Source organism: Ciconia boyciana, chromosome 1 (genome assembly GCF_034638445.1).
Source record: "Ciconia boyciana chromosome 1, ASM3463844v1, whole genome shotgun sequence".
Lineage (NCBI taxonomy): Eukaryota > Metazoa > Chordata > Aves > Ciconiiformes > Ciconiidae > Ciconia > Ciconia boyciana.
Window position 1 is genome coordinate 189,351,101 of NC_132934.1, and position 20,197 is coordinate 189,371,297.

The following is a 20,197-nucleotide window of genomic DNA, read 5'->3' on the forward strand; positions in this document are numbered from 1 at the left end:
CTCCTTTCACATTCCTGGAAAGAAGGGCCAGCGTGAGGCAGGCGCTGTGGTGCAGGACCATGAGTCAGGAAGGCTGGGCTCGCTGCCTGCCTCTCCCTGGGGCTCTCGGGGCAGCTGAGCCAAGTCACAGCCTGTGAGATGCTTGGCTTACAGCTGAACCACACGGCCAAAACCGCTAACCTTGTCCTGGGTTTTCCCTTTGCCTTGTCCCACATTGCCTGCCCAGCACCAACCGTGCTCAGAGCTCGCTTGGACTGCTGCTACCTTGGACTGCTGCTACCTTGTGGCCTCTCACACCACAGGCTGAGGGATTCCAGCCTTTGCTGGAGGCAAGGCTCCCCTTCAGCATGGGCTGGGGTGGCAGGGACTTTAGCTCCTTCTCTTGCCCAGGCCACAGCAGCTCTCACCAGTGGGATTGCCTCTCTCACTATGGGGTTGGACCTCCCACTAAAAGCTCCAGGACACCTCACACCCAGGCTTAACAGCTTGTGCTGCTCCGCTTGGTGCACATGTATGGAATACGTGTGCACTGAGCAAGCAACCCCATAGCTTACCGGGCTTGTCGCTCAGTGGAAGAGGAGCCCTGGGTTTGCTCTGAAGAGGTAGAAAGACTGGCTGAGTTCTCTGTTAAGGTGCTGGCTGGAAGGAGGAACATGTCAGTGGAAGGGGAAACATGTCAGCCAAAAACTGATATAAACCAGCAGCTCCAGGACTTAGGCTCCAGCAGTGAAGGCCCTTAGGAGCCTGCATTCATCACCGGGCATCAGTGAGTGCTGGGTGTCTCCTGCTCAGACCCCAGGAGTGCTGCAGATCAGCAGAATTTCTGCCAGCTATCTGCTCTGACAGGAAAGCAACTGGCCACTTTAGGTTCATCTCTGTAAGAGCTATGAAACGGGCTTTCAGATCACTGCTTGGCAGTAAATGCAACGAATCCTTATGATCTATATAGCCCTCAGCTGCTTGATGCTGTTCAGCTGCAGGCAGCGTGTACAAGTCCAGTGGATGATGTTCAAGGAAACGCAGCGTCAGCTCCACATAGGGAAAGTGGCAGATGCCAAAATGCAAGTCCAAAACCAGTGGAAGACCATGGAAAACTATATTTTTATACAAGGGTACTTAGTGAAGAAGGGGGAGAGCTACGTACAATTCCCTAGCCCAAAACCCATACCCCCTCTGCCTCATAATGGCCTTCGCCGCCAGGCATAAGCTGTTCTGCAGGAAGATGCTTCCAGCCAAAATGTTGAAGTGCTTCTACTTCAGACAGAAAAATGAAGCATTTGTTGGCCCAGAGAAAAAGCCTCTCTACTGACCAAACATCACTGCACCCTTTGGAAAGAGGCCTGGGTTCTCTTAGCCCTGCTCCAATTTCATAGACAAGAGCAAAGCACGCACTAGAGAACAAATGGGATCCAGATCTCCTCTCCCTCATGGGAGTGCTTTTATCATTAGATTACAAGGTCCAAGTCATTCTTTCCTTCTCATCTGATCTTGTCCCTGGAGCATGCAGATTAAGAGGCTCAAGCGGTCTTAACACCCACGTGTCTTGAAGGGCAGAGTCCTGCATCCTCCTCCCGGGTTCACACCTGCTGGCGTACGTGCCATTACAGACAGGGGAGGCTGTTGCTGCTTCTAATCAGGTTTCTCTTAGTAGCACAAGCTGCCCAAACCCCAGGACAGAAGCTTATGGTTCAAAGATTCCTGGCACTCTGCTGTACCAAATAAGGTTTTACAAGGAGGATCATACATCGCATCTTGGCAGAGATTCATTTGTACGATCCAAACCCCCCTGAATGCTGGGTGGGGATTGGAATGGAGAAGCTGCAGCCCCACCATCCTCCAGCTTCTTTCTCTCGCTGGACTACAATCTTCTTCCCTGTCCTCACTCTGATGATCTGTGTCCTGCAATCACACAGCTCCCCCAGATACTCATTTCAGAAAAATTGTGAGTTCCTGGTGGGAGCAGTCGCTTAGGCAGAAGAACGAGCTTGACTGAATGCTTCTAAAGGAAACTGGAAGTTCTATCGTTATTTCAAAGTTGCATTAGAAAAGACCTCATTATTTTCATTTAATTAGGCCTGTGTCCCCACCTGCTGTGAAATATTACTATGGTGCTTAATTTCATCTTAATTTCTTTTGCTTTTTCTTCTTTCGAAGAGCTAAGCAAGTTGAGCTTGGGGAAGACTCAATTACTTTGAGGTGCGTTGGCAATATTTACTTCAGGATCAGCTTCTTGTATGATAAGCTGCAAGGGGCCTGGCACATATCATTTTACTGTAAGACCACTCCTTTTCTTCCTCTCTTGCAGACACACATGCACACACACCCCTTTTTCACAAGCCCTCCTTACCACTTACCTCTGTGGCCTGCTGGCTGCTCACACTGGAAAAGGCTGCCTTTGCAAGGATGGGGCCCATCGCTCTGTTCCTTGTTGACCGGCCACATTTCTGCCTATGCAAACACACCGGGGTGTGGGTGTAACCTCACTCCTCATTTTACAGCCAGGTTTTGATGTCTTCAACTGCTCTTCTGTGTCCAGACTGGGCAGACAAGAGCGGCTCACAGCGCTGACCACCCTCTTCGCTTCCACAGATGCGCAGGGCACCTCTGCGTGGGTTACCCTCACATTGTCAAGGGCAGGCATTCCCCAGCAATACACCATTAGATGCTTTTTCTGAGCACAGGCTGGAAGCCCGATGTTCTGTGACTCCAGAGGCTGAGGCAATGGACATGTGTCTCCATGTTAATCCAGCCCTGGAGACAGCCCCACCCCGGGAGCTCAGAGCACAGCCAAGCGCCCTTTGGTTTCAGGCTCCAAATCTCAGAGGATCAGGCTTAAATGACTAGCTCTGAGGACTGCGATTCTGGAGACGGTCCTTTATCGACCCACAGGCTACCACTGATAGTGAGCGCTGCCCACGGGGCTGGGGGTGAAGATCGCAGTCAGGCTAAGCTGGACTGCAGCCTGGGTTACCGGGCCCCCTGCCAGCCAGGGCTGCAGATGTGATGCTTGCAGAGTGCATTAGCTCTGAAGAAAGTGCTCATCTCTTTCTCTCTCTCCATCTGCTGAAACTGGTTGACAAAGGAGAGAAAGAATTTAGCACTGTGCAGAGTCTGGCTATCCAGAAAGGCAAGAGAAAAAAAAAACAGAGATAGAAAAAAAGGGTGATCAGTAATCATGCCTTTAATAGCTTGTAAATATTCTTTTTTTAATTCCAGGCAACTAAGATGTACATTTGTTGTGTATATCTGACATCTGAAAAAACCATGAGTCCACAGTCTGTTCCGTTTCATCCCTTTTCTAAATCACATAAATTAAAGTATCGGTCACCCCAATATACAACAGTTTTATGAAGGAAAAAGTCTTGTTCTGTTTTGACAGTTCAGTGTCACCTTTTTATCTGAAGCATTAGCTAGAGTTTTAGCTAGATAACTGTCTTACAACAAATAGGAAAACTCAGAACTTAGGCTGTCCAGAAAAATTCAAGAAATTTCCACTCCCTGCTCTCAAACTCCACTTCCTAATAAAGCATCAGAGTAACATTTTCAGTCCCCGCTAGACCCCAAAAACTCTTCAAACACACCTGGGAAACACTGTTTGGACCACAGAGCTTATTAAACTTAAAACATTAACAGTGCAATAATTTCCCCTTCTACAACTTCAGGGCAGAACCTGAATTCACATCGGGATGAACAAGGATAGAGAACGCCAGACTGCAAGTAGCCTGTGGTGCCTGGGGCAGGTAAATGGCCTCCCACACTTGATTTAGGTATCCAATAAATGCTCTCAGCTTTGAGAGCACCTGCAGACTCGGGGACCCTAGGCCACTCAGCGGTTCATGCTGAGGCCATTTCAGCATCCCCTTGCTGAACTTGGCTCAACCCCGCCTTGCACAGCCAGGATTTGAATCCAGATGGGAACACGCTGAGCATCCTCCTCTCATACTGGTGCTGGGGCTCAGCGCTTGGCACGGTTCAGCCACATAGCTCTGGCCACCACCCAACATTATTCCCACTGAAACTGGGGACAGACTTCTTCCTGATTTTAGTAGGTGCAGGATCACTTTATTAGCAATACAGCATGGGCCTTGATGGAAGGGGGTTGCTCTTGCCTTCTTCCCATTGGGGGGTACATGGGCACCACGTACCTGGGGCTGCTCCTCATCAGTCTGCTTGGGAGCTGGTGGGAGTAGCCTGTGCTCTAGCACAAGGTAGATCACGGACAGGAAAATGGGAGGCAGGCAGAAACAGCTCATCTGGCTGACATCTTCTTCCATTCCCTAGCACTGAATAGAAAACCTCTGATCTAGGGGAAAAGAAAACTTAAAGATGAAAGAACACAAAAATAAAGCAAAAACATGACCTTTACTGCTTTTTCATCTCCCACTGTTTTGACTAAAGAACCTGATCTATAAGTGCAGCTAACTCCAGAGACGAACGTACTCTTTCACAGTCTTGTGTGTGTGCAGCACTAGAACAAAGTCACAATTACAGGTGCAAAGGAACAACGTTACAGTCCTCAGAAGACCTACTCTGTGCACTCACCAACAGCTTGAGTTTGCTGATGAAGTTAAGCAAAGAGGTTCATTCTTCTTGAGCACAAATGCAAATCTGTCAAACCAGCTTCTATTACAGAGAGATTCTAAACTGACATAAATAATTATAGTCTTGATTAAAAATAATATATTATTCTTGATTTTTGGTTTTTTAGTTTTCATGTAAAACCCCTATACTCTTGACATCTAGGAACAAGGACAAAATAAAAACCAGGCACTTGCTGTGCCTTCTCAAGCACTACTGTGGTGTTTAAGGGACACAGAGGAACTTAACAAATGAGATTAATGCCTACAGTGGAAAACAAGAGGAGTTCTTCATGCCGTTGGCTTTTTCAAGTCTCGGATTTGCTTAATCAGGTAGTTCTTCTCATCAGTGAATTGTTCGTCATCCGTCCTCTCTTTCTGGAAATTGCTCAGAAACTCAATTAGCTTGGGTTGGTTTTTCAACAGGATCTCCACAATAGGCTGTGTTTTGTTTGGACTGGCCACAAAAACCTAACATGCAAACAAAACCAGGCACAGCGAGACACAGAGAGAGAGAGGAACATCAGTCACAACTTCCTCATAAGTTATTTTCTAACAAGTCACCTGAAGGCTGGCAGGCAGATACTGGGCTGCTACACACCTTGTCCCAAGGCAGAGAGAGAGGAGTTACAAATGTGTTGGCTCAACGGCAAATTGAAGCAAAGCTATGCTTGTGTGTGGTATCGCTTCCCTTTAATTTTGCTCTTTGTTGATAAAAGTGTTTGATTGTAAACCCAGCTGTTGAGAGCGAGCTATCAATTCTCAGCCTCTTCCATGTGCAAGACTTAAATACACAGAAATTAATTATCAGGAGAATGGAAAAGCTTTGTGTCAGTATTGATATCATTTCCATACTAAACCAGGCCTAAAATTAGACTTGCCAGCTTTGTTTTGGTTTGGAAAAATGTCAGAGGCTACACTTCCCTCTGCCTAATCCATTCAGGGGAGCGTGGAAATTTCCAGCAGCAGGAGCGGGAGTGCCGTGGTGTGCCCGGCACCTTCGCTGCCCTCGCCAAGCAGAGGAGGGTGGCAATGCAGGGAGGTGACGCGAGACACAGATACCTGGCACAGCCAGCCCAGCGCTGTGGGCTTACTGGTCTTCTCAAATAGTAGTTTTTAAGGATAAACCTAGCCGTGCTCTGATTTTTCCTCCTGTAATGCCTAAAGCAGCAGAGTTTTCCAGCTCTGAACACAACCCCCTGCGCTGCGACACTGTTTCTTTAACATTTTCTCTGCCTTACACACCGGCTGATGACAGGAAACTTAAGGCCGGTTGTAAAGGCCAGTGGTGACAAGCTCTTCCCAGGGACATCAGGATGCTGCGGAGATGCAGGCTCTGAGGATGTCAGTCAGGAGGGGCAGACGGGGCGGGGGGCTGGTGGTGGGAAAACACACGCAGCACACCCCCAGCCACCCCGGGAGGAGCTCCCACATCTGGCTTGCACCGGGGTTACCATGGCTGGTCAACAAAACACTGCCCGAGCGCTTGTGCAACAACATAAATAACTTGAGTTATTCTCTATCCGACGAGAAGAAATTAAGGATGGACAGGACTGGAAAACATCCAGTTTCCCTTCAAGCCTGTTCAAACCAGAATGAAAACAAACATCTGCTGACAGTACAGAATGGCATGTTGTCCGGCCAAGCACAGGCGGCACCACCACTTGCCCAGCTCTGGGGCCGCTGGCTCCAGACCTGGGGCTCTTCTGCAGGTTCATTGATCTCTGCTGAGATTGTACCCACATGAAAACCTGGGCCACGTCCAGCTGTGCAGGGAGCTGCCGTGTTACATGATGAGGAACATGCACACACACTGTCCTGGTGGGCTGCGTTACAGCCCCTTGCCCCCAGAAACAAGACCTGGGACAGGATTCATACCGATCCATCGTTAGGCTTCGTACGTTCCAATTAGGGGTTGTTATACGAGTCGTGTGGAAAATGCCACAGGTGGGGAACGTGTGGAAGGAATGGGGCTTGGCACACATTAGCAGCGCCACACTAAGTACTTCTGCCCAGATAGTAAGGTAAGACTATTTTTATTTTTTTTTCATAAAGGTGAAGCAAAGCATCTACTCTTAAACCCTGGCATCTGATGCCGTAAGAGCCCTAATCACTGCCTATGCTTTTGTCTCCTCTGGATCCCTCCTCCTCAGGTTGCTCCTAGGAGTCCCTGCTCAACGTACTTTTCCTTCTGCTCTGGGGAAAGAGCTGCAATCTCTGCCGTGCTGGGTGAACACTCCCAGGCCCCAAGTCTTTTAAAGTTTCCCCTGATCTAGTGGCCAGGCCATGGTTCCTGTGACAGTATGGTATCTACAGTTATTCACACTGTCTTTGCACAGGCCGCCACATCGCCTTTCTCTGATTACCCTGAGATATAATCTCAAATAATTTATTTATATGCGTACTTGCCACCTAGGACTTCTCAAGAGTAGCACCAACAGCCCCAACAACTCCCAAGGATCCCTTCAGAGCAGCCACTCTAAAATAACAGCTTTCCTGCAAGATGTACTCGAAGTGCAACATCTTACCAGGGACACATCTATCAGTGGGTCGGACAGCCAGTTCACAGCTCTCACTACACTTGATGGACTGTTGATAGCTGATTGTTCTGTCCCTGCCTGCAGCATCCGAAAGCAATATCCCTTCCCTTGCAAAATAACTTTGATATGCTGCTATTGATGCGTTGGTTCCCCATATGAGAAATAAAGGGTTTGGGGATGTAAATCACTACTGAATGTACTTTACAGCTTCCAGTCTGTGCCTTATCTAAGGAATATGAATCTTGAAATCTCATGGGTACGAATGTTTGGCTCTGGCTGAGACTGTGGCAGTTCACGCTCTCAGCTCGAGCAGCCCCACGATGCAGCTCCCCATGTGCTGACCTACAGCAGGTCACCATGCTGATGGAGGCTGGATACTTCCAGGATTTGGACCATGATTAAGCCCCAAGTCATCTGGACAAGCTTCCCTGGAGAAAAGCAGTACGTAAGCCTACGGGCAGGGATGAGGAAAGTAACCGTTACAGATCTTTATTGAAAGTTTTTCATTTTGGAATTCAGTTCCCCCTTTGTGACCAGGAGAGGAAAACGATCAAGTAAACTGCCAGGACCCACATTTTCAGAAATGATCTGATTATGGCCTGACCTTGAAGTGCTGAACACCTTCCTTCAATGAATATTAGGCCTCCTTATAAAGATAACTGAAGGCTGACTCTCATAACGAAGAAATCTAAATTATTCTTCTTGTAAAAGCTATCTGGTCTGCAAACAGAACTGGAAGGTTTTAGTGGTAAACCTAGTAAATACCAGCATTTCATATTGGTCCGACAACTGGTATTACCAGAGCAAATAATTAAAGAACTTAGTTTAATAGAAGACATCACATCCTGTTTATCTTCCTCCTCGATTATTTATAGATTACAATCTTCCCCTTGCAAAACTGTCAAACTGAACATTCAAACAAAGATCATCTTGGCTACCAGTCCTGCTCAGTGTCAACAGGGACTCGTAAAGAGAGAATGTTAAAGGACCAGAAAATTCCTGAAATGTTATTCAATACTTCGGCTAAGCAAATAGAATCAATTCTCCCAGTATCAACTAATCAGCTTCACAAAGCCCAGGATTAGGACCACCATGAGACTTTACTTTTAAAAGCACCCCCACATTCAGAACTCTGTATTGTCACAGAGGAGGAGATAAGTCCCTGAAAACAGAAATCATTATTAACGCTATCTGGAACATTTATACTAAAATGAAGTATAACTGAAGCTAAAACACTTCACAGAGAACTTTGTTTAACCTATGGTTTTATTATGAAAGGTTGCATGTTCTAGAGCACTTAATTCAGAAATATGAGAGAAACAGAGACTAAAATAAAGAGAGTACTCATATTAAAATTCCAACTCTAAAAATAGCCGTTTCAGCACAGTTCCATTTTGTGAATATCTGCAAAAGGCCTGGAATGAAAATCAACTCTGAAGCTTCAAAAGTTGTCCGAAGTGAAACGATTGCTCTCTTGTCCATTAAAAGTCATACACTGGATTTCTTCAAACAAATACCAAAATCACTTGTTTAGAGAATCTGACCTTGTTTCCCTACAATTAATAACCAGACATCACCACCCTCTGGGACTACAGCAGAGCAAAAGCAATTACAGAGGTTGGATACCCTGGATTAGATATTTTAAGATTTACTCTGGGGTCACGCACAATCTTACTGTGTCAGGAAACTGCACACAGAAGTGCCTTACTGTTCACATTGCTTATAGCGTAATGCTTCGCATAGCACTTCTTGCCCTATAAACTCTCCAGCTAAGAAACAGAGAGGCCACATCCCCACAGATGTGGCTTCAGCTTCGTATCAAGAGGACACTGTCAGTATGGTCAAATTATGTGAGACCATTTGCAGAGCAAGCTGCAGGAGGTAGCTCTGTAATGTGCACGAAAGAGAATGGAAAAATGAAACGAAGGTCACAAAACACAGTGTACCCATTCTATTTTTAGATTTAAACAGTAAAATATATCTTGCTAAATGTCTGCTTAAGAACAAGAAAGTTGCATAATCCCAATTCACCGCTACAGGGTGTTTTCCTCAAAATAATCTAATTGTTTACGTATTAGCCTTTATTTGGAAATGCGTACGGTCAAAGGAATACCTGCACCATGTTCATGTACGTCTGAAAGATTTGGTCTCCCCTACAGGCACACTCAAAGCAGGCTCCACTAATAACTGTCACAAATCCATCACAGGAGCTAGAGAGCCCTTCCCAGCATTTGGTCCTCAAAGTGTGCATGCTCAAGACTGAGACCTCTCCACTGAAATCAATGCAGAGAAGAACTGGTGACTCTCAAAGCCTACAACTCTAGGTGACCCCCTTGGATTATTTATGGAGAAGGAGGAAAGGGGTGAGGTGTGTTAGCTTTTCCTGATTATTAAATACCAGCTGATCCTCATGCATACATTGTCTGGGACATCCAGCTTTACAAAGCAGGTGCAGGCCTTTAGGATGGTGCTGCAAGGCAGAAGATCCATCTTGCTCAGGCAAAAGGAAGAGAAGGAGCTGGAGCTAGGAGGAAGATCAAGCACTTCCTCAATGGAGAATGGAAGGAGGCACTGCAAGTGGGCGCTCTGTTTGTCTTCAATTTCCCACCCAAGGCATCCTGGATGAGTAAAACGTTCTCAGAGCTTGAAGGGGTACTGGTATTTTCAGCCATGAACTGTTCCTGCAAAATATTTTTGCACTAGAGGTGCTCATCATTTTCATCTCTATCTTCCAGTTTTTAATCTTCAATAATTAGAAATCGCCTCAGGGAGGTAAGAGTCATATGCCTTTTTTGGGGTCAGCTAGGGCATGGGAGTGTTGGAATCTGGATGCTTACAAAACAAGCACTTTTTCATTTCAGCTGTGTCTAACCGGTGAAACATCTAAATCAGGTAATTTAAACTCAAATCTTTTGGCAGCTCAGGCAGAGCAGCAAGTATCCACTTCTCAGCAGACCTTTGATTTCAAATCACTGTGGTTAGTCTACTGTAATTTCAACCAGGACTGCACGGGTATTTTGCAAGCACAATTTAAAAATGCAGGCACAGTTTAACATTTATAAGATTAAAAGCTGAGGACAAGATTCCTCTCCCAGTTACATTAGCATGGAATTATTACAGCTGACAAGAACTGGGCTGAGGGACACTAACCCAGAAACAGGAGGCAGGGACACCGCAGAACAGGGCACAACCAGCCAGTAGTGTTTTCCCCCATTCTCTTAAATATTTAAGGATTTCCTTTAGTAGTTCTCAAGAAGTTAGAATTCAATTTAAGAAGTGAAACCAGAGGAAAACGGTCTTCTCTGACCTGCTCTACAAAGCTAATTCACAACGCAATTTTCTATAACATACCCTATAACTACCCTGCCCACCAGGGAGAAGCTGAGTGCTTCTACATCCAGCTAGCCCAGATCCTCAGTGAGGACCTACAAGGGGAGCTCTGCTCCACCTCTAGAGTTACTCTAGTGCACTGCTTGTGGTTATAAACGAGCAATTTCCAGATGATCAGTTCTGCTCTGAGTCTGCAATTTCCCCACAACGAGCACTATGCATGTGAGAGAGCACGAGGCACACCATGGCACAGCTTAAATGCTGCTGACGGGTACCGCTGGAAAAAAACAGCAACATCCCATGGAGGTTACTACCTGAGGACAGAGTCTGGCCCTTTGAACTGAAGAGACACAACATTACCATCGCGCACTGTTTGTTTTGCTGGGCACCCAAAGGCCTAAGCATTATGTCCACGTGGTAGCAATCGCGAGCAGTCGAGCAAGGCTGAGCCTCAATATCTCCACTCTAACTGGAAATGGGATGCAACATACTGGAAAAGGAAAGGAAGGGAGGAATGGGAAGGCAGAATGGAAGAAACAGCAATGTGTGACATGGTTGCACACTGGAATCCTTTCAAGTTATTCCAAATCCTTTCAAATGCCTTTTAAAATAAGCAAAATCAGCTGTTCCCAAGGCCTGGGCCATGGCTATCATTAATTCAGGAACAGCAACTCATGTGGTTCATACATAAAAATCTGGCATTTATTCACAGAGTGGCTAAGACAGCCCAACCCTCAGATCCCTTCCCTCCATAGGCATCTCAAAGGCTGCAAGTGTTTGGAGCCTGACCACTCTCTTATCTTGGAGCCACATATCTCCTGATAAGGAAGAGGAGGAGAAGTTACCCACAGTAGTTCAGCTGACTATGGAGGAAGTCAGCAAGGGAACAGCTTACCAAGCTGCTTATTTCAGGGAGGGAATTTTTTTTCTAATCCTCCTTGAAGCTTTTTTTTGGGGGAGAATGGAAAAGCTTTTTGGAGAAGCTGCACACCTTCTAAGCCTCCACACTGAAGATCTGAAAACTTTTTTCCAAATCAGAAATGGCCGAAGTACAAAACTCAACAAGTCACCCTGAATTTGTGGAGGGCAATGTAACCTTTTTGCAATAGCATGCCTTTTGGTGTGATCTGGTATCTTTCTTAACCATCTTGGGGAAGAATATCCTTACAGGCTCAATATTTCTCTTCTGAAAATCATTAACAACTCTATTTACAGAGCTTGAAATTAATGTGTTCATTCCAAATTAAAGGTACTTTTGCATAATAACAATCCAACTCACCCTCTGTCCCACAGCAGAGAACTTTTTTGATAGGAAAACGGTAAACTTTTCACTTATTAACATTAATAATTATGAAAAAAGGGACACTGGTTGGGTCTGGTAATTGTTTAAGACTGCATTAAAGATCACTGCAAAAGGACGGAAGGATTAAACTCATTTCAAGCACAGATTTACCAAATCTTTTTAGTATCTTTAAAAGCAAATTGTGTTCGTACTGATGCACAGCGCTAGCACCACTACTTTTGGTCTTAATGTAGAGTTTTAAGACTTTTTGTTTTTAATCTTTACCCAGAATCACATGGTAAAATGACCTAAGAGTTGGGGGAAGGTACCCTGGATGTGACCTAGAAGCTGTGTATTTTGTTACCTGTAGCATCCATCATCACTACTTGAGTGACTACCCTCAGCCCAAACCAAAATAACGCTGCTTTAGATCTCCCCTGAAGGAAGGCAAACAGAAATCAGAGGCTGAGTGATAGAAAGGTTTTCAGTTAAGGCATTCTCAAATACTGGAAGTGACTGTAAACCCCAACCTTTGCCTTAATTTTCTGGGCTTTCTCTTGCCCACCTTGAAAGATACTTTTATGAGGAAAAGAGGAAGTCTGTCACCTCTGCAGCTCATACTAGCTCACCTTGAACACATGGAATGCTTCAAACTGAATGTTGGGGCTTTTATCTCGCAGCAAGTTCATCATCAGCTTCAGATTTTCTGGTTTGCTGATGTATTTTGTCATGATGGCAAAGTTGTGTCGGTCCAGAATCAATTCACCCAGCAGCTATAGAGACAATTAAAAAAACCCACAGGTTTTTCAGTTCACCACTTTATTTTTGAATGTAAAGAAAGCAGCAACATATTTTAATGCTTGCCTAAGAGGTTTCAATGTCACTACTTTTAAAAAAAAAAGTAACTAGACTTGCTATCATGCAGTGAGTTACTTAATGCCCAGTAATGCTCATCTTCTAAATACTATAAAGAGGGATCCCACATATGGGCTGGGTGTAATAGGAGCTGGTGTGAGCCAGCTAGGACAGAAGCAAGTGTAGTGCAGCTGTCCCACAAAGACACCTTCATTTCATTTGGATGCTACATCTACATGCCTATCTGGTCCCATCTGCAGGTCATGTCAGACTTGGTGCTGTAGCAGCAAGCAGCACCAGACAAACAGAGACTATCACATTACTCTCAAGTTCATTTTAACCTAGGTTCTGAATCAAAGTACAGATTTGAGGTCAGAGGAAAAATGATAGCGCTTGTTCCATGGAAACGGCCCAATGCTTCACCAGAGATCCAGGAAATAAAAGCCACCGCGAGCTCTTGTGCATTCTAAGAGCAGCATGCCCAAGCACTTATTTCTTTTTTGTCAGAAAGTACGTGGCTGCTCCATTGCCATACATGCATCTTGATATTCTGCATAACGTGAAGTTCAAATTTAGAAGGAAAGTGCTGAGAAACTTTACTTTACCTTCAAAGATTGTCTCTTTGTTACGTAATTCTCAGAATGAAGGAGTTTTTCATAATCCTCAAAGATCTAGAGTAACAAGAAAACACAAATGCATCTGATTCATGTCCATCCTTCCTCCTCCCGGTCCTTCCCACCCCAGAGGAGCAGCAGAGGCTGCAGCAGTGCCACCTTCTAACGCTTCACTGCCAGGCCCAGCTCTCATGGCCTTTTTTCTTGGCTGGTTATCACGCAGTGAATTAACGCCCAGGAACACTCTTCTTCCAAATACTGCAGAGAGGGGATACCACATATGGACTAGATGTAACAGGAGCTAGTGCGAGCCAACTAGGACAGAAGTAAGCCAGTGCCTGTACAGCCTTCTCTTACAAGAGGGTGAATCTGCTGCCAGGACACATGGGTCCAGCATGTAATGTCCACTCGCTCATATCGTGGTCATGACTTGCTTTGTGATTTATTGCAATACCCCAAACGGGTGACAGTGCATCTCATACTGGTGTATGCCAAAAACTCCTTTTGTGAGGTGCCACCTGCCTTGACCAGCTCATTAAAGCCATTTGCCCAACAAGGGTCACTAGCAGTCAAGTGCATGCTGGCTTTTGCAGGACTGGGCCAAGGGAATCTTGTGGTCAAGAAGACAGAGAGGCGGCTATGATATGTTCAAGCCATCTACCAAACAAGCAAAAAAACCCAACACTGCTGTCCAAGAATCATCTTAAAAAAAAAAAAGCACACTTCCACAATTTATACTTAAAATTTTAAGTGTTAAATAAAGGTAGAATGGGGACCGTTCCAATGCAGTGCTTCAGTACTAAGAGAAAAGATTAGCAGAGACACTGATTTTGCTCCAGTTAAGCTGCGTTTGTGACTCAGCAATAATAAGCCTGATCTTTATTTAACCTTCTTGGTAACTCTAGAATGAAAGAAATAGCCTTCAGCCTTTTCACTTTGGCAATGAAATAAAGAATACCTCAGGTAACACGAGAACATAACCCGTAGTATAATTCCATGATCCATATCAGTCCATTTTTAGTTGATTCCAATGGAATTTTTCTGACCCACATTCAGTTCAAAACCGAGCCAAAAAATCAAAGTGAAAAATGGCAGGAAACAAAGGGACTAATTGCCTTAGGATGGTAAGAGGCATACTCACACCTCAATCCCCCAGTTAGGTACTGGTAATTTCCAGAAATGCTAAAACTTCTTCCAGTAACTCTTCTCCTCTGTCCCCAAGTATTATATATGACACACTGGCATGGCCCTATCAGTGCTGGAATATCACAAAACTCTTTAAACATGTGCATGCTTTTTTCCCCATGATCTATTTACATACAAAATTGACAGTTCCATTCACATATGAGGAGATACGATGCATGCAGAGAGGAACAAAACTTGCTTTTAGACTATGAGTGCTCCTGAAACCTTGGCACGTGTCCCTGTGTGTGTGCAGAGGGGGTACCTGTATTTCAAACGCCACGCAAGGATTCTGCTTTAGTAAAAGCAATGTTTCGTTTTGCAGTTCTGTGTGACTATTTTATGTGGAGCATGAAACCCTCTGCTATTTAAAGCACACTTTTTCCAGCTAAGCACGAACAGATTTTTTAAAAATTGTTCTATCATTTACACTTACTGCATCATAATTTTGTTCCAGAAATTCTGCTACCAACAATTTGTGTCGTGTTAACAGGTCCTGTGGAAGAAGAGAGAAAGGTTACCTGAGAGAGCGTGCTCATTTGATTGTCCCTTGATTCTCAAAAGTATTTTAGCATTTTTTACCAGGTCATCTTTTAGAAGGTATTTACAACATGATTTCCATAGACAGAAAGCATTTAGAAGCCATACTGCATTGTGCGTCTATTAGGATTTTAAGGAGAATTCAGTGAATGCTCACAGAATCAATATAAAATTATTCTAACACTCGCTCTTTATATTCCTTTTCACTCCCACCTTTTCTTAAGGTCATAGTGCACAGTACTTACAATAAACTGGGGTGGGGGAAAGGAATAAAGTAAATTAACACTTTATGGAGGGATCAGCTATGGTCCCAAAGCCAAAAATTATCTACATGCTACCCCACAGCTGGAAAATTATGCTAAGTTTGATCAACTGCTATTGTTCACCTCCAATGAAGACAACAAGGCAGACTCGATTCAACTACTGGATATATTTATTCATTTATTTAAAACCTAAAAGTTAGGCGCCAATCTAACCTAGCCATCCAGGCTCCCTCCACAGCCACTCCATTCCCAGAAATGGGTCTCAGGCAGGTGGGACGAGTTTCTTCTGTGGCTGGTTTTCTGCCCAAGGTGGGCTTACTGACACAAGCAGTAGCAGACCTTTAAGACAGCTGAAGCTTCATGGGAGGCATCCCATCCTAAAAGGCCAACTAATTCAAATTTAAATTAAAGCAACCTCTCCCACAGAATGGGAACGCTGGTGCTCTGCGACAGAGATGCAAATGTTCAGCTCCAGAAGAAATCAAGTCTCTTTACTGGATGAATAGCTATGAAATAAAGCAGCCAGTTTGAAGCATTTAAGTTTAATTTTTATCTTATTGCCTCCTTTAAAACGTAACACTGATCACAATAAATGCCTGATGAAGTCCACTCAAGTTGATATTTTTTCGGTGAATCAGTTGCTATCTTTTTCATCACCTTTTCCTTGGTTTCCTTACCCACAGTCAGAGGCTGAAGCTGATGAGCAGCTGAAGCAGATGCACTGAACATCCTCTACAGCATCACAAATAAAATAAATCCTTTACATACTAATCTTTTAATTTATTTTTACCATCAATTATAAGAGGAAAGCAGAGTGCTATAAAACCCAGTACATGTTTTTAATACATTCCTTTATTTAGCAGGACTGCGATGACAGCAGTTTAAAAGGCTGAGTGCAACAAATGTGATTGACAAGCTTTTATGCAGGGCACTTAGGAGGCAAGTACAACATTTTTCAATAGGGGGCACAAATGGAATATAATCCAAAATGAGGTTTTCATACAAAATCACGAGAGAGCATGGAGCAGCAGTATTCAATCAGCACTCTTTCCAACTGCTGCTGGTACCCTCCACAGACAGCAGTATCTCTAAATACAAGCTGCCTTCCTCTGCATTTTTAGCAGCTCTGTTTCCTCTCTGCAGTGCACCTGGCTGAATTAAATTAAGTAGTACATCTCCAGATCATCAAAAATTCCAATACTTCCCTACTATAAATATCCTCAGACTTTAATGCACATTTAATTAAGCCCTCCTCTGGTGCATAGACTATTCATGGCTTTCAGCTCTGAACCAGACACCCTGGTGGCAACACTACAAACCCAACATGGGGGAAACAGAACTGAAAACACAAGTTCAGTAATCCAGCCAGCGAGCAATCATAGCCCTCATTTTTACGATATTAGAAATGAGGTAGCTCCATATTTCATGATTCAGTTGCTTCCACATCACTTCTTGCTGTTCCAGCTATTCAGAGTAACAGACAAATAGGAAATGAGATGAACAGCTGGTTTATTTCCAGAACTGACCATGTATCAGGTCAGGCAATTTAAAATAAGAGGCAATTTAAAAAAATGCAGTTTATAGGTTTTCCCCAAGCATTTTAAAAGGTGATTTCTGACCTATGTCTGAGGATGAACTGCCCTCATACTTCTCTCCTTCCAGTGCACGTGAGGATGTAGAATCCTGTTTTTAAATCCTGCTAAAAATACACTTGGATCACAGGGGACAGAAGTAAGTTCCACAGCTGTAGATCCGTGAACAACATCAATCCCTGTTTTTTTGGGAGGGTTGCAGCAGCCTGCGGCCCTTGCCGCAGCTTAACTGACCCTTGTCCCCATCCTGCCTCCTGGATGGGGTGAAGACTGTCCATCACCAACCACACACTCTGCTGTCATGCTCAAAGCAAGACCTGGGCAAAAGATGCAAATCTCTTCTGCCAAGCTGGGAACAGAGTCCAGGAGCACTTTTTCTGACCAGACATAAATACCCTTCCGAGCATAGGGTAAAATGCCAGAGACAGAGGATTTAAATATCTCAGTTGCATCTTTATACAGTCCTACACATGTATTTTTACTTGTCTGTATTTCTGTGCTACTTCCACTTTCATAACATTTACCTAATGAACACAATGACAGTGCAACTTAAAATAATTGAAAGATGCTGCTATTGATTAACGGGTGTTTGAATTGGTAATCCTGCTCAACTCATTACTGATGAATGCAATGTTATCTCCATTATGCAAATCTTTAGCCCATTTTCAGGAGGTTAGTAAAAACTGAGGCCAGGTTTCAGTATGCATTGAATCACTGAGCTGAACTCTAACATTCCTTACAGTTATTCCTAAGGTCTATCTAATCATGTTTCTAATTAGCTTTGAGAGGAAAGAATGAACGACATGTTTCTATGACAGCAAGGAACCCAGTGATAGAAGAAAAAAGGAGTTATGTCTATATTTAGAAGAGCCTTTACCTGAAAAGAATTTTCCCCAGCTTTCTTAAATTATTTTTCCAGAAATAGACTAAGCTTCCCTGTACGTTAAGCTCATAGGCACCAAATTTTGCTCAAAGATTATACCAGCACCTTGCAGGCAAGATGATGGTCACATACAAACTCCAAGAAATTTGGCAAGCTTAACCCAACTTCATTTTTAATACAACACAGAGACTCTATACAGAGTCTATGTGGTGCTTTCACCTACTTAGCTCATAGCAGTATGGTCCTTACACTGAACCATGGGTCACAAAAGTAAGCATACAAATAAGTTGTAAAATAATCAGCAGGCACGGCATTAGTCTAAACTTGACTGCTGAACTCAGAAGGGTCAGCAACAATTAGAGAATTTTAAAAGTGAATTTTAAATGATTCCTTCTGTTTACTGGTTGTGGTCATGATGGGTAGTGGTTTTGTCTCTGGGGAAAGGTAGGGAGAGAAGAAGGTTATGCATTTTACAAGAACTGTACATAACACATGATTAATTTGAGTTTTAAATGGTTGCATAAAAGGCCTTGCGTTATCAAGATGAAGAACATTAGTGCAATGTAAATCTGTATTGAATTAAAGATTCTTTGCAGACATGATCACTGTTGTGAATCCTGTTACAAACAGACCAAGGATTAATTATATCCTTTACTGAATAGAATAGCCACCCAGTTTAAAGACAACACAACATTCAGTGATGACTACTGCTGGAGTGCCGTCTTGGACACAACACTATGACACAGGTATTGAGTAACTTACCTTGAATGTAGCAAAGGCATCAGAAGCTATATCAAATGTTGACATTTCCACATATTTAAAAAAGTCTCTGAACTGTTCTGAAAAAAGTATGATTTTGGCCAAGGGTTCATGCCGGATACACTCTCTCAGCATAATTCCACAGCGTAAGGCAATATTTGGGGATTCATACCTGAAGAATGAAAAGAAACAGAAAAGATCAAAATGTAGAGGAACAAAGGCACTTTAAGGCACTTTTCTAGCAATGGGGAACTTTGCAGCATAGGAAACACATGTGCTGGAGGGAACACAACACACGGACAGTAGCTCCCAGCCAGAGCACTGTACCCAGCTTCAGGACCTCAACCCAAAGCTAAGGAGCAGACGCACAGATAAGGCTGCCAGTGTTTCCCATTGCAAACCTCTGCCTTCGCAAGCCAAAACACATTTCAGTGTAAATGTGCATTACACCTCCTCTCTGTGGAAAGACTGTGGGGAGTGCGTAACGTTTCAACAGACCTCCTTCACCCTTTTAGATTTATGAGAAAGCAAAGCCCATACAATATAACAATCTCCCTTTTCAGATTTAATTCTGAGCTCCTCAGTTTATCCAAGAAAAATATAACACCTCATGACCATCCATCACCTCACACTTCTCTTCTAGATAATGTCGCTCTAGAATATTACTGTCTAACGGGGAAGGTAGGAAGAGTCTGTCCAGGCAGTCTACACAGGATTAAGCTTTCTGTATCTCTGAAGATCTTTTTTGCAGTTTAGAAGAAATTCTGCTCAATCCCTCCTCTGCAGAGGTTATGACTTTGTTCAGGAGACAAGTATTCATTCCTCAAGTTACAATCCTGTTATGGCACACGCATTGCAATAGCCAGGAGCCAGGCCACTTCTCGATCTTGGAGAGGGAGGGAGGGGGGAGGCAATTCAGATCATCTTCTATTTCTATAAAGTCTTGATTTCTTTAAAGCTGAAATTAATCTGAAACAAAACTGTTAGAAACACAATTTAAAAAAAAAAAAGAAAGGATGAAATCCAACAGTCAGGAAGGATTTAAAATGAACTTCTTCCAGCAATCTTCAGTCATGTGAAAGTAGTGAAGTCCAAGGGGACAGAAAGCATGCTCTGTTTCAATAAGCTGGTTATACTATATCAGAACTGAGTATTATCACCCAGAGCTTATCAGCATCGTTTTTCCTTTGCACAATTAATTCCTATCACTAGGCCAAAAGAGAAAAAAAAGAAGAAAAACACAAAATGCCATCTGTGCTGTAAGTGAGTGGGCCCTCAAATTTACCACCAGCTTGCAATTTAAAAGAATGGTAGTGTTTTGCGAGCATACCAGAGCTGCATACTTCAACCTGATGTCAACAATAGTTGGCTTAATGAAAAATGAATTGCTATTCCAAACAGGCAAATGAAACTTCCCACCCTCAAGGAAATGCAGGCACTCAAGCCTCTATTTGTTTCCTTTTGGGAAACATTTGCAAACATGAATTTATAACTCTTTAGACAACGGAGATTTGCTGATGTTTTCCGTTGAGGCGTACCTCTCCTCAACTCCATTAACAGGAATACTAATTTTCAAGCAAAAAGAGGCGGAGTTGCTCCTAGGAGTGCAGCCAGGAAAATATTTAATAGTTGGCTACGGAATATTTTGGTTGGAATAAAAGCAAATTACATTGTTTCCAGCACAATAACTTTTTAAAACACAAGTATCAACAGAATCATTCTTAGTCAAATGCTCCATTATCTGGAAGTGGGTTATGGACCTTTGGCTGTTCACATAAGC

The 20,197-nt window shown here is 43.7% G+C and overlaps 1 protein-coding gene across 10 annotated transcripts in view; it reads right to left on the bottom strand.

Annotated features, from left to right (window-relative positions):
* Positions 1-3,172: 3,172 nt before the first annotated feature.
* CAB39L (calcium binding protein 39 like) overlaps positions 3,173-20,197 on the bottom strand; it is a 63,760-nt gene continuing 46,735 nt past the window's right edge. For 9 of the 10 annotated variants that reach the window (XM_072850246.1, XM_072850251.1, XM_072850248.1 and 6 more), the window contains 5 exons: positions 18,421-18,589; positions 14,817-14,876; positions 13,190-13,255; positions 12,359-12,502; positions 3,173-5,048 (listed from right to left, as the gene is read on the bottom strand). In XM_072850246.1, coding sequence (XP_072706347.1) covers positions 4,869-5,048; positions 12,359-12,502; positions 13,190-13,255; positions 14,817-14,876; positions 18,421-18,589 — 619 coding nt within the window. In that variant the 3' untranslated portion in view covers positions 3,173-4,868. The other variant, XM_072850254.1, reaches the window with a different exon arrangement.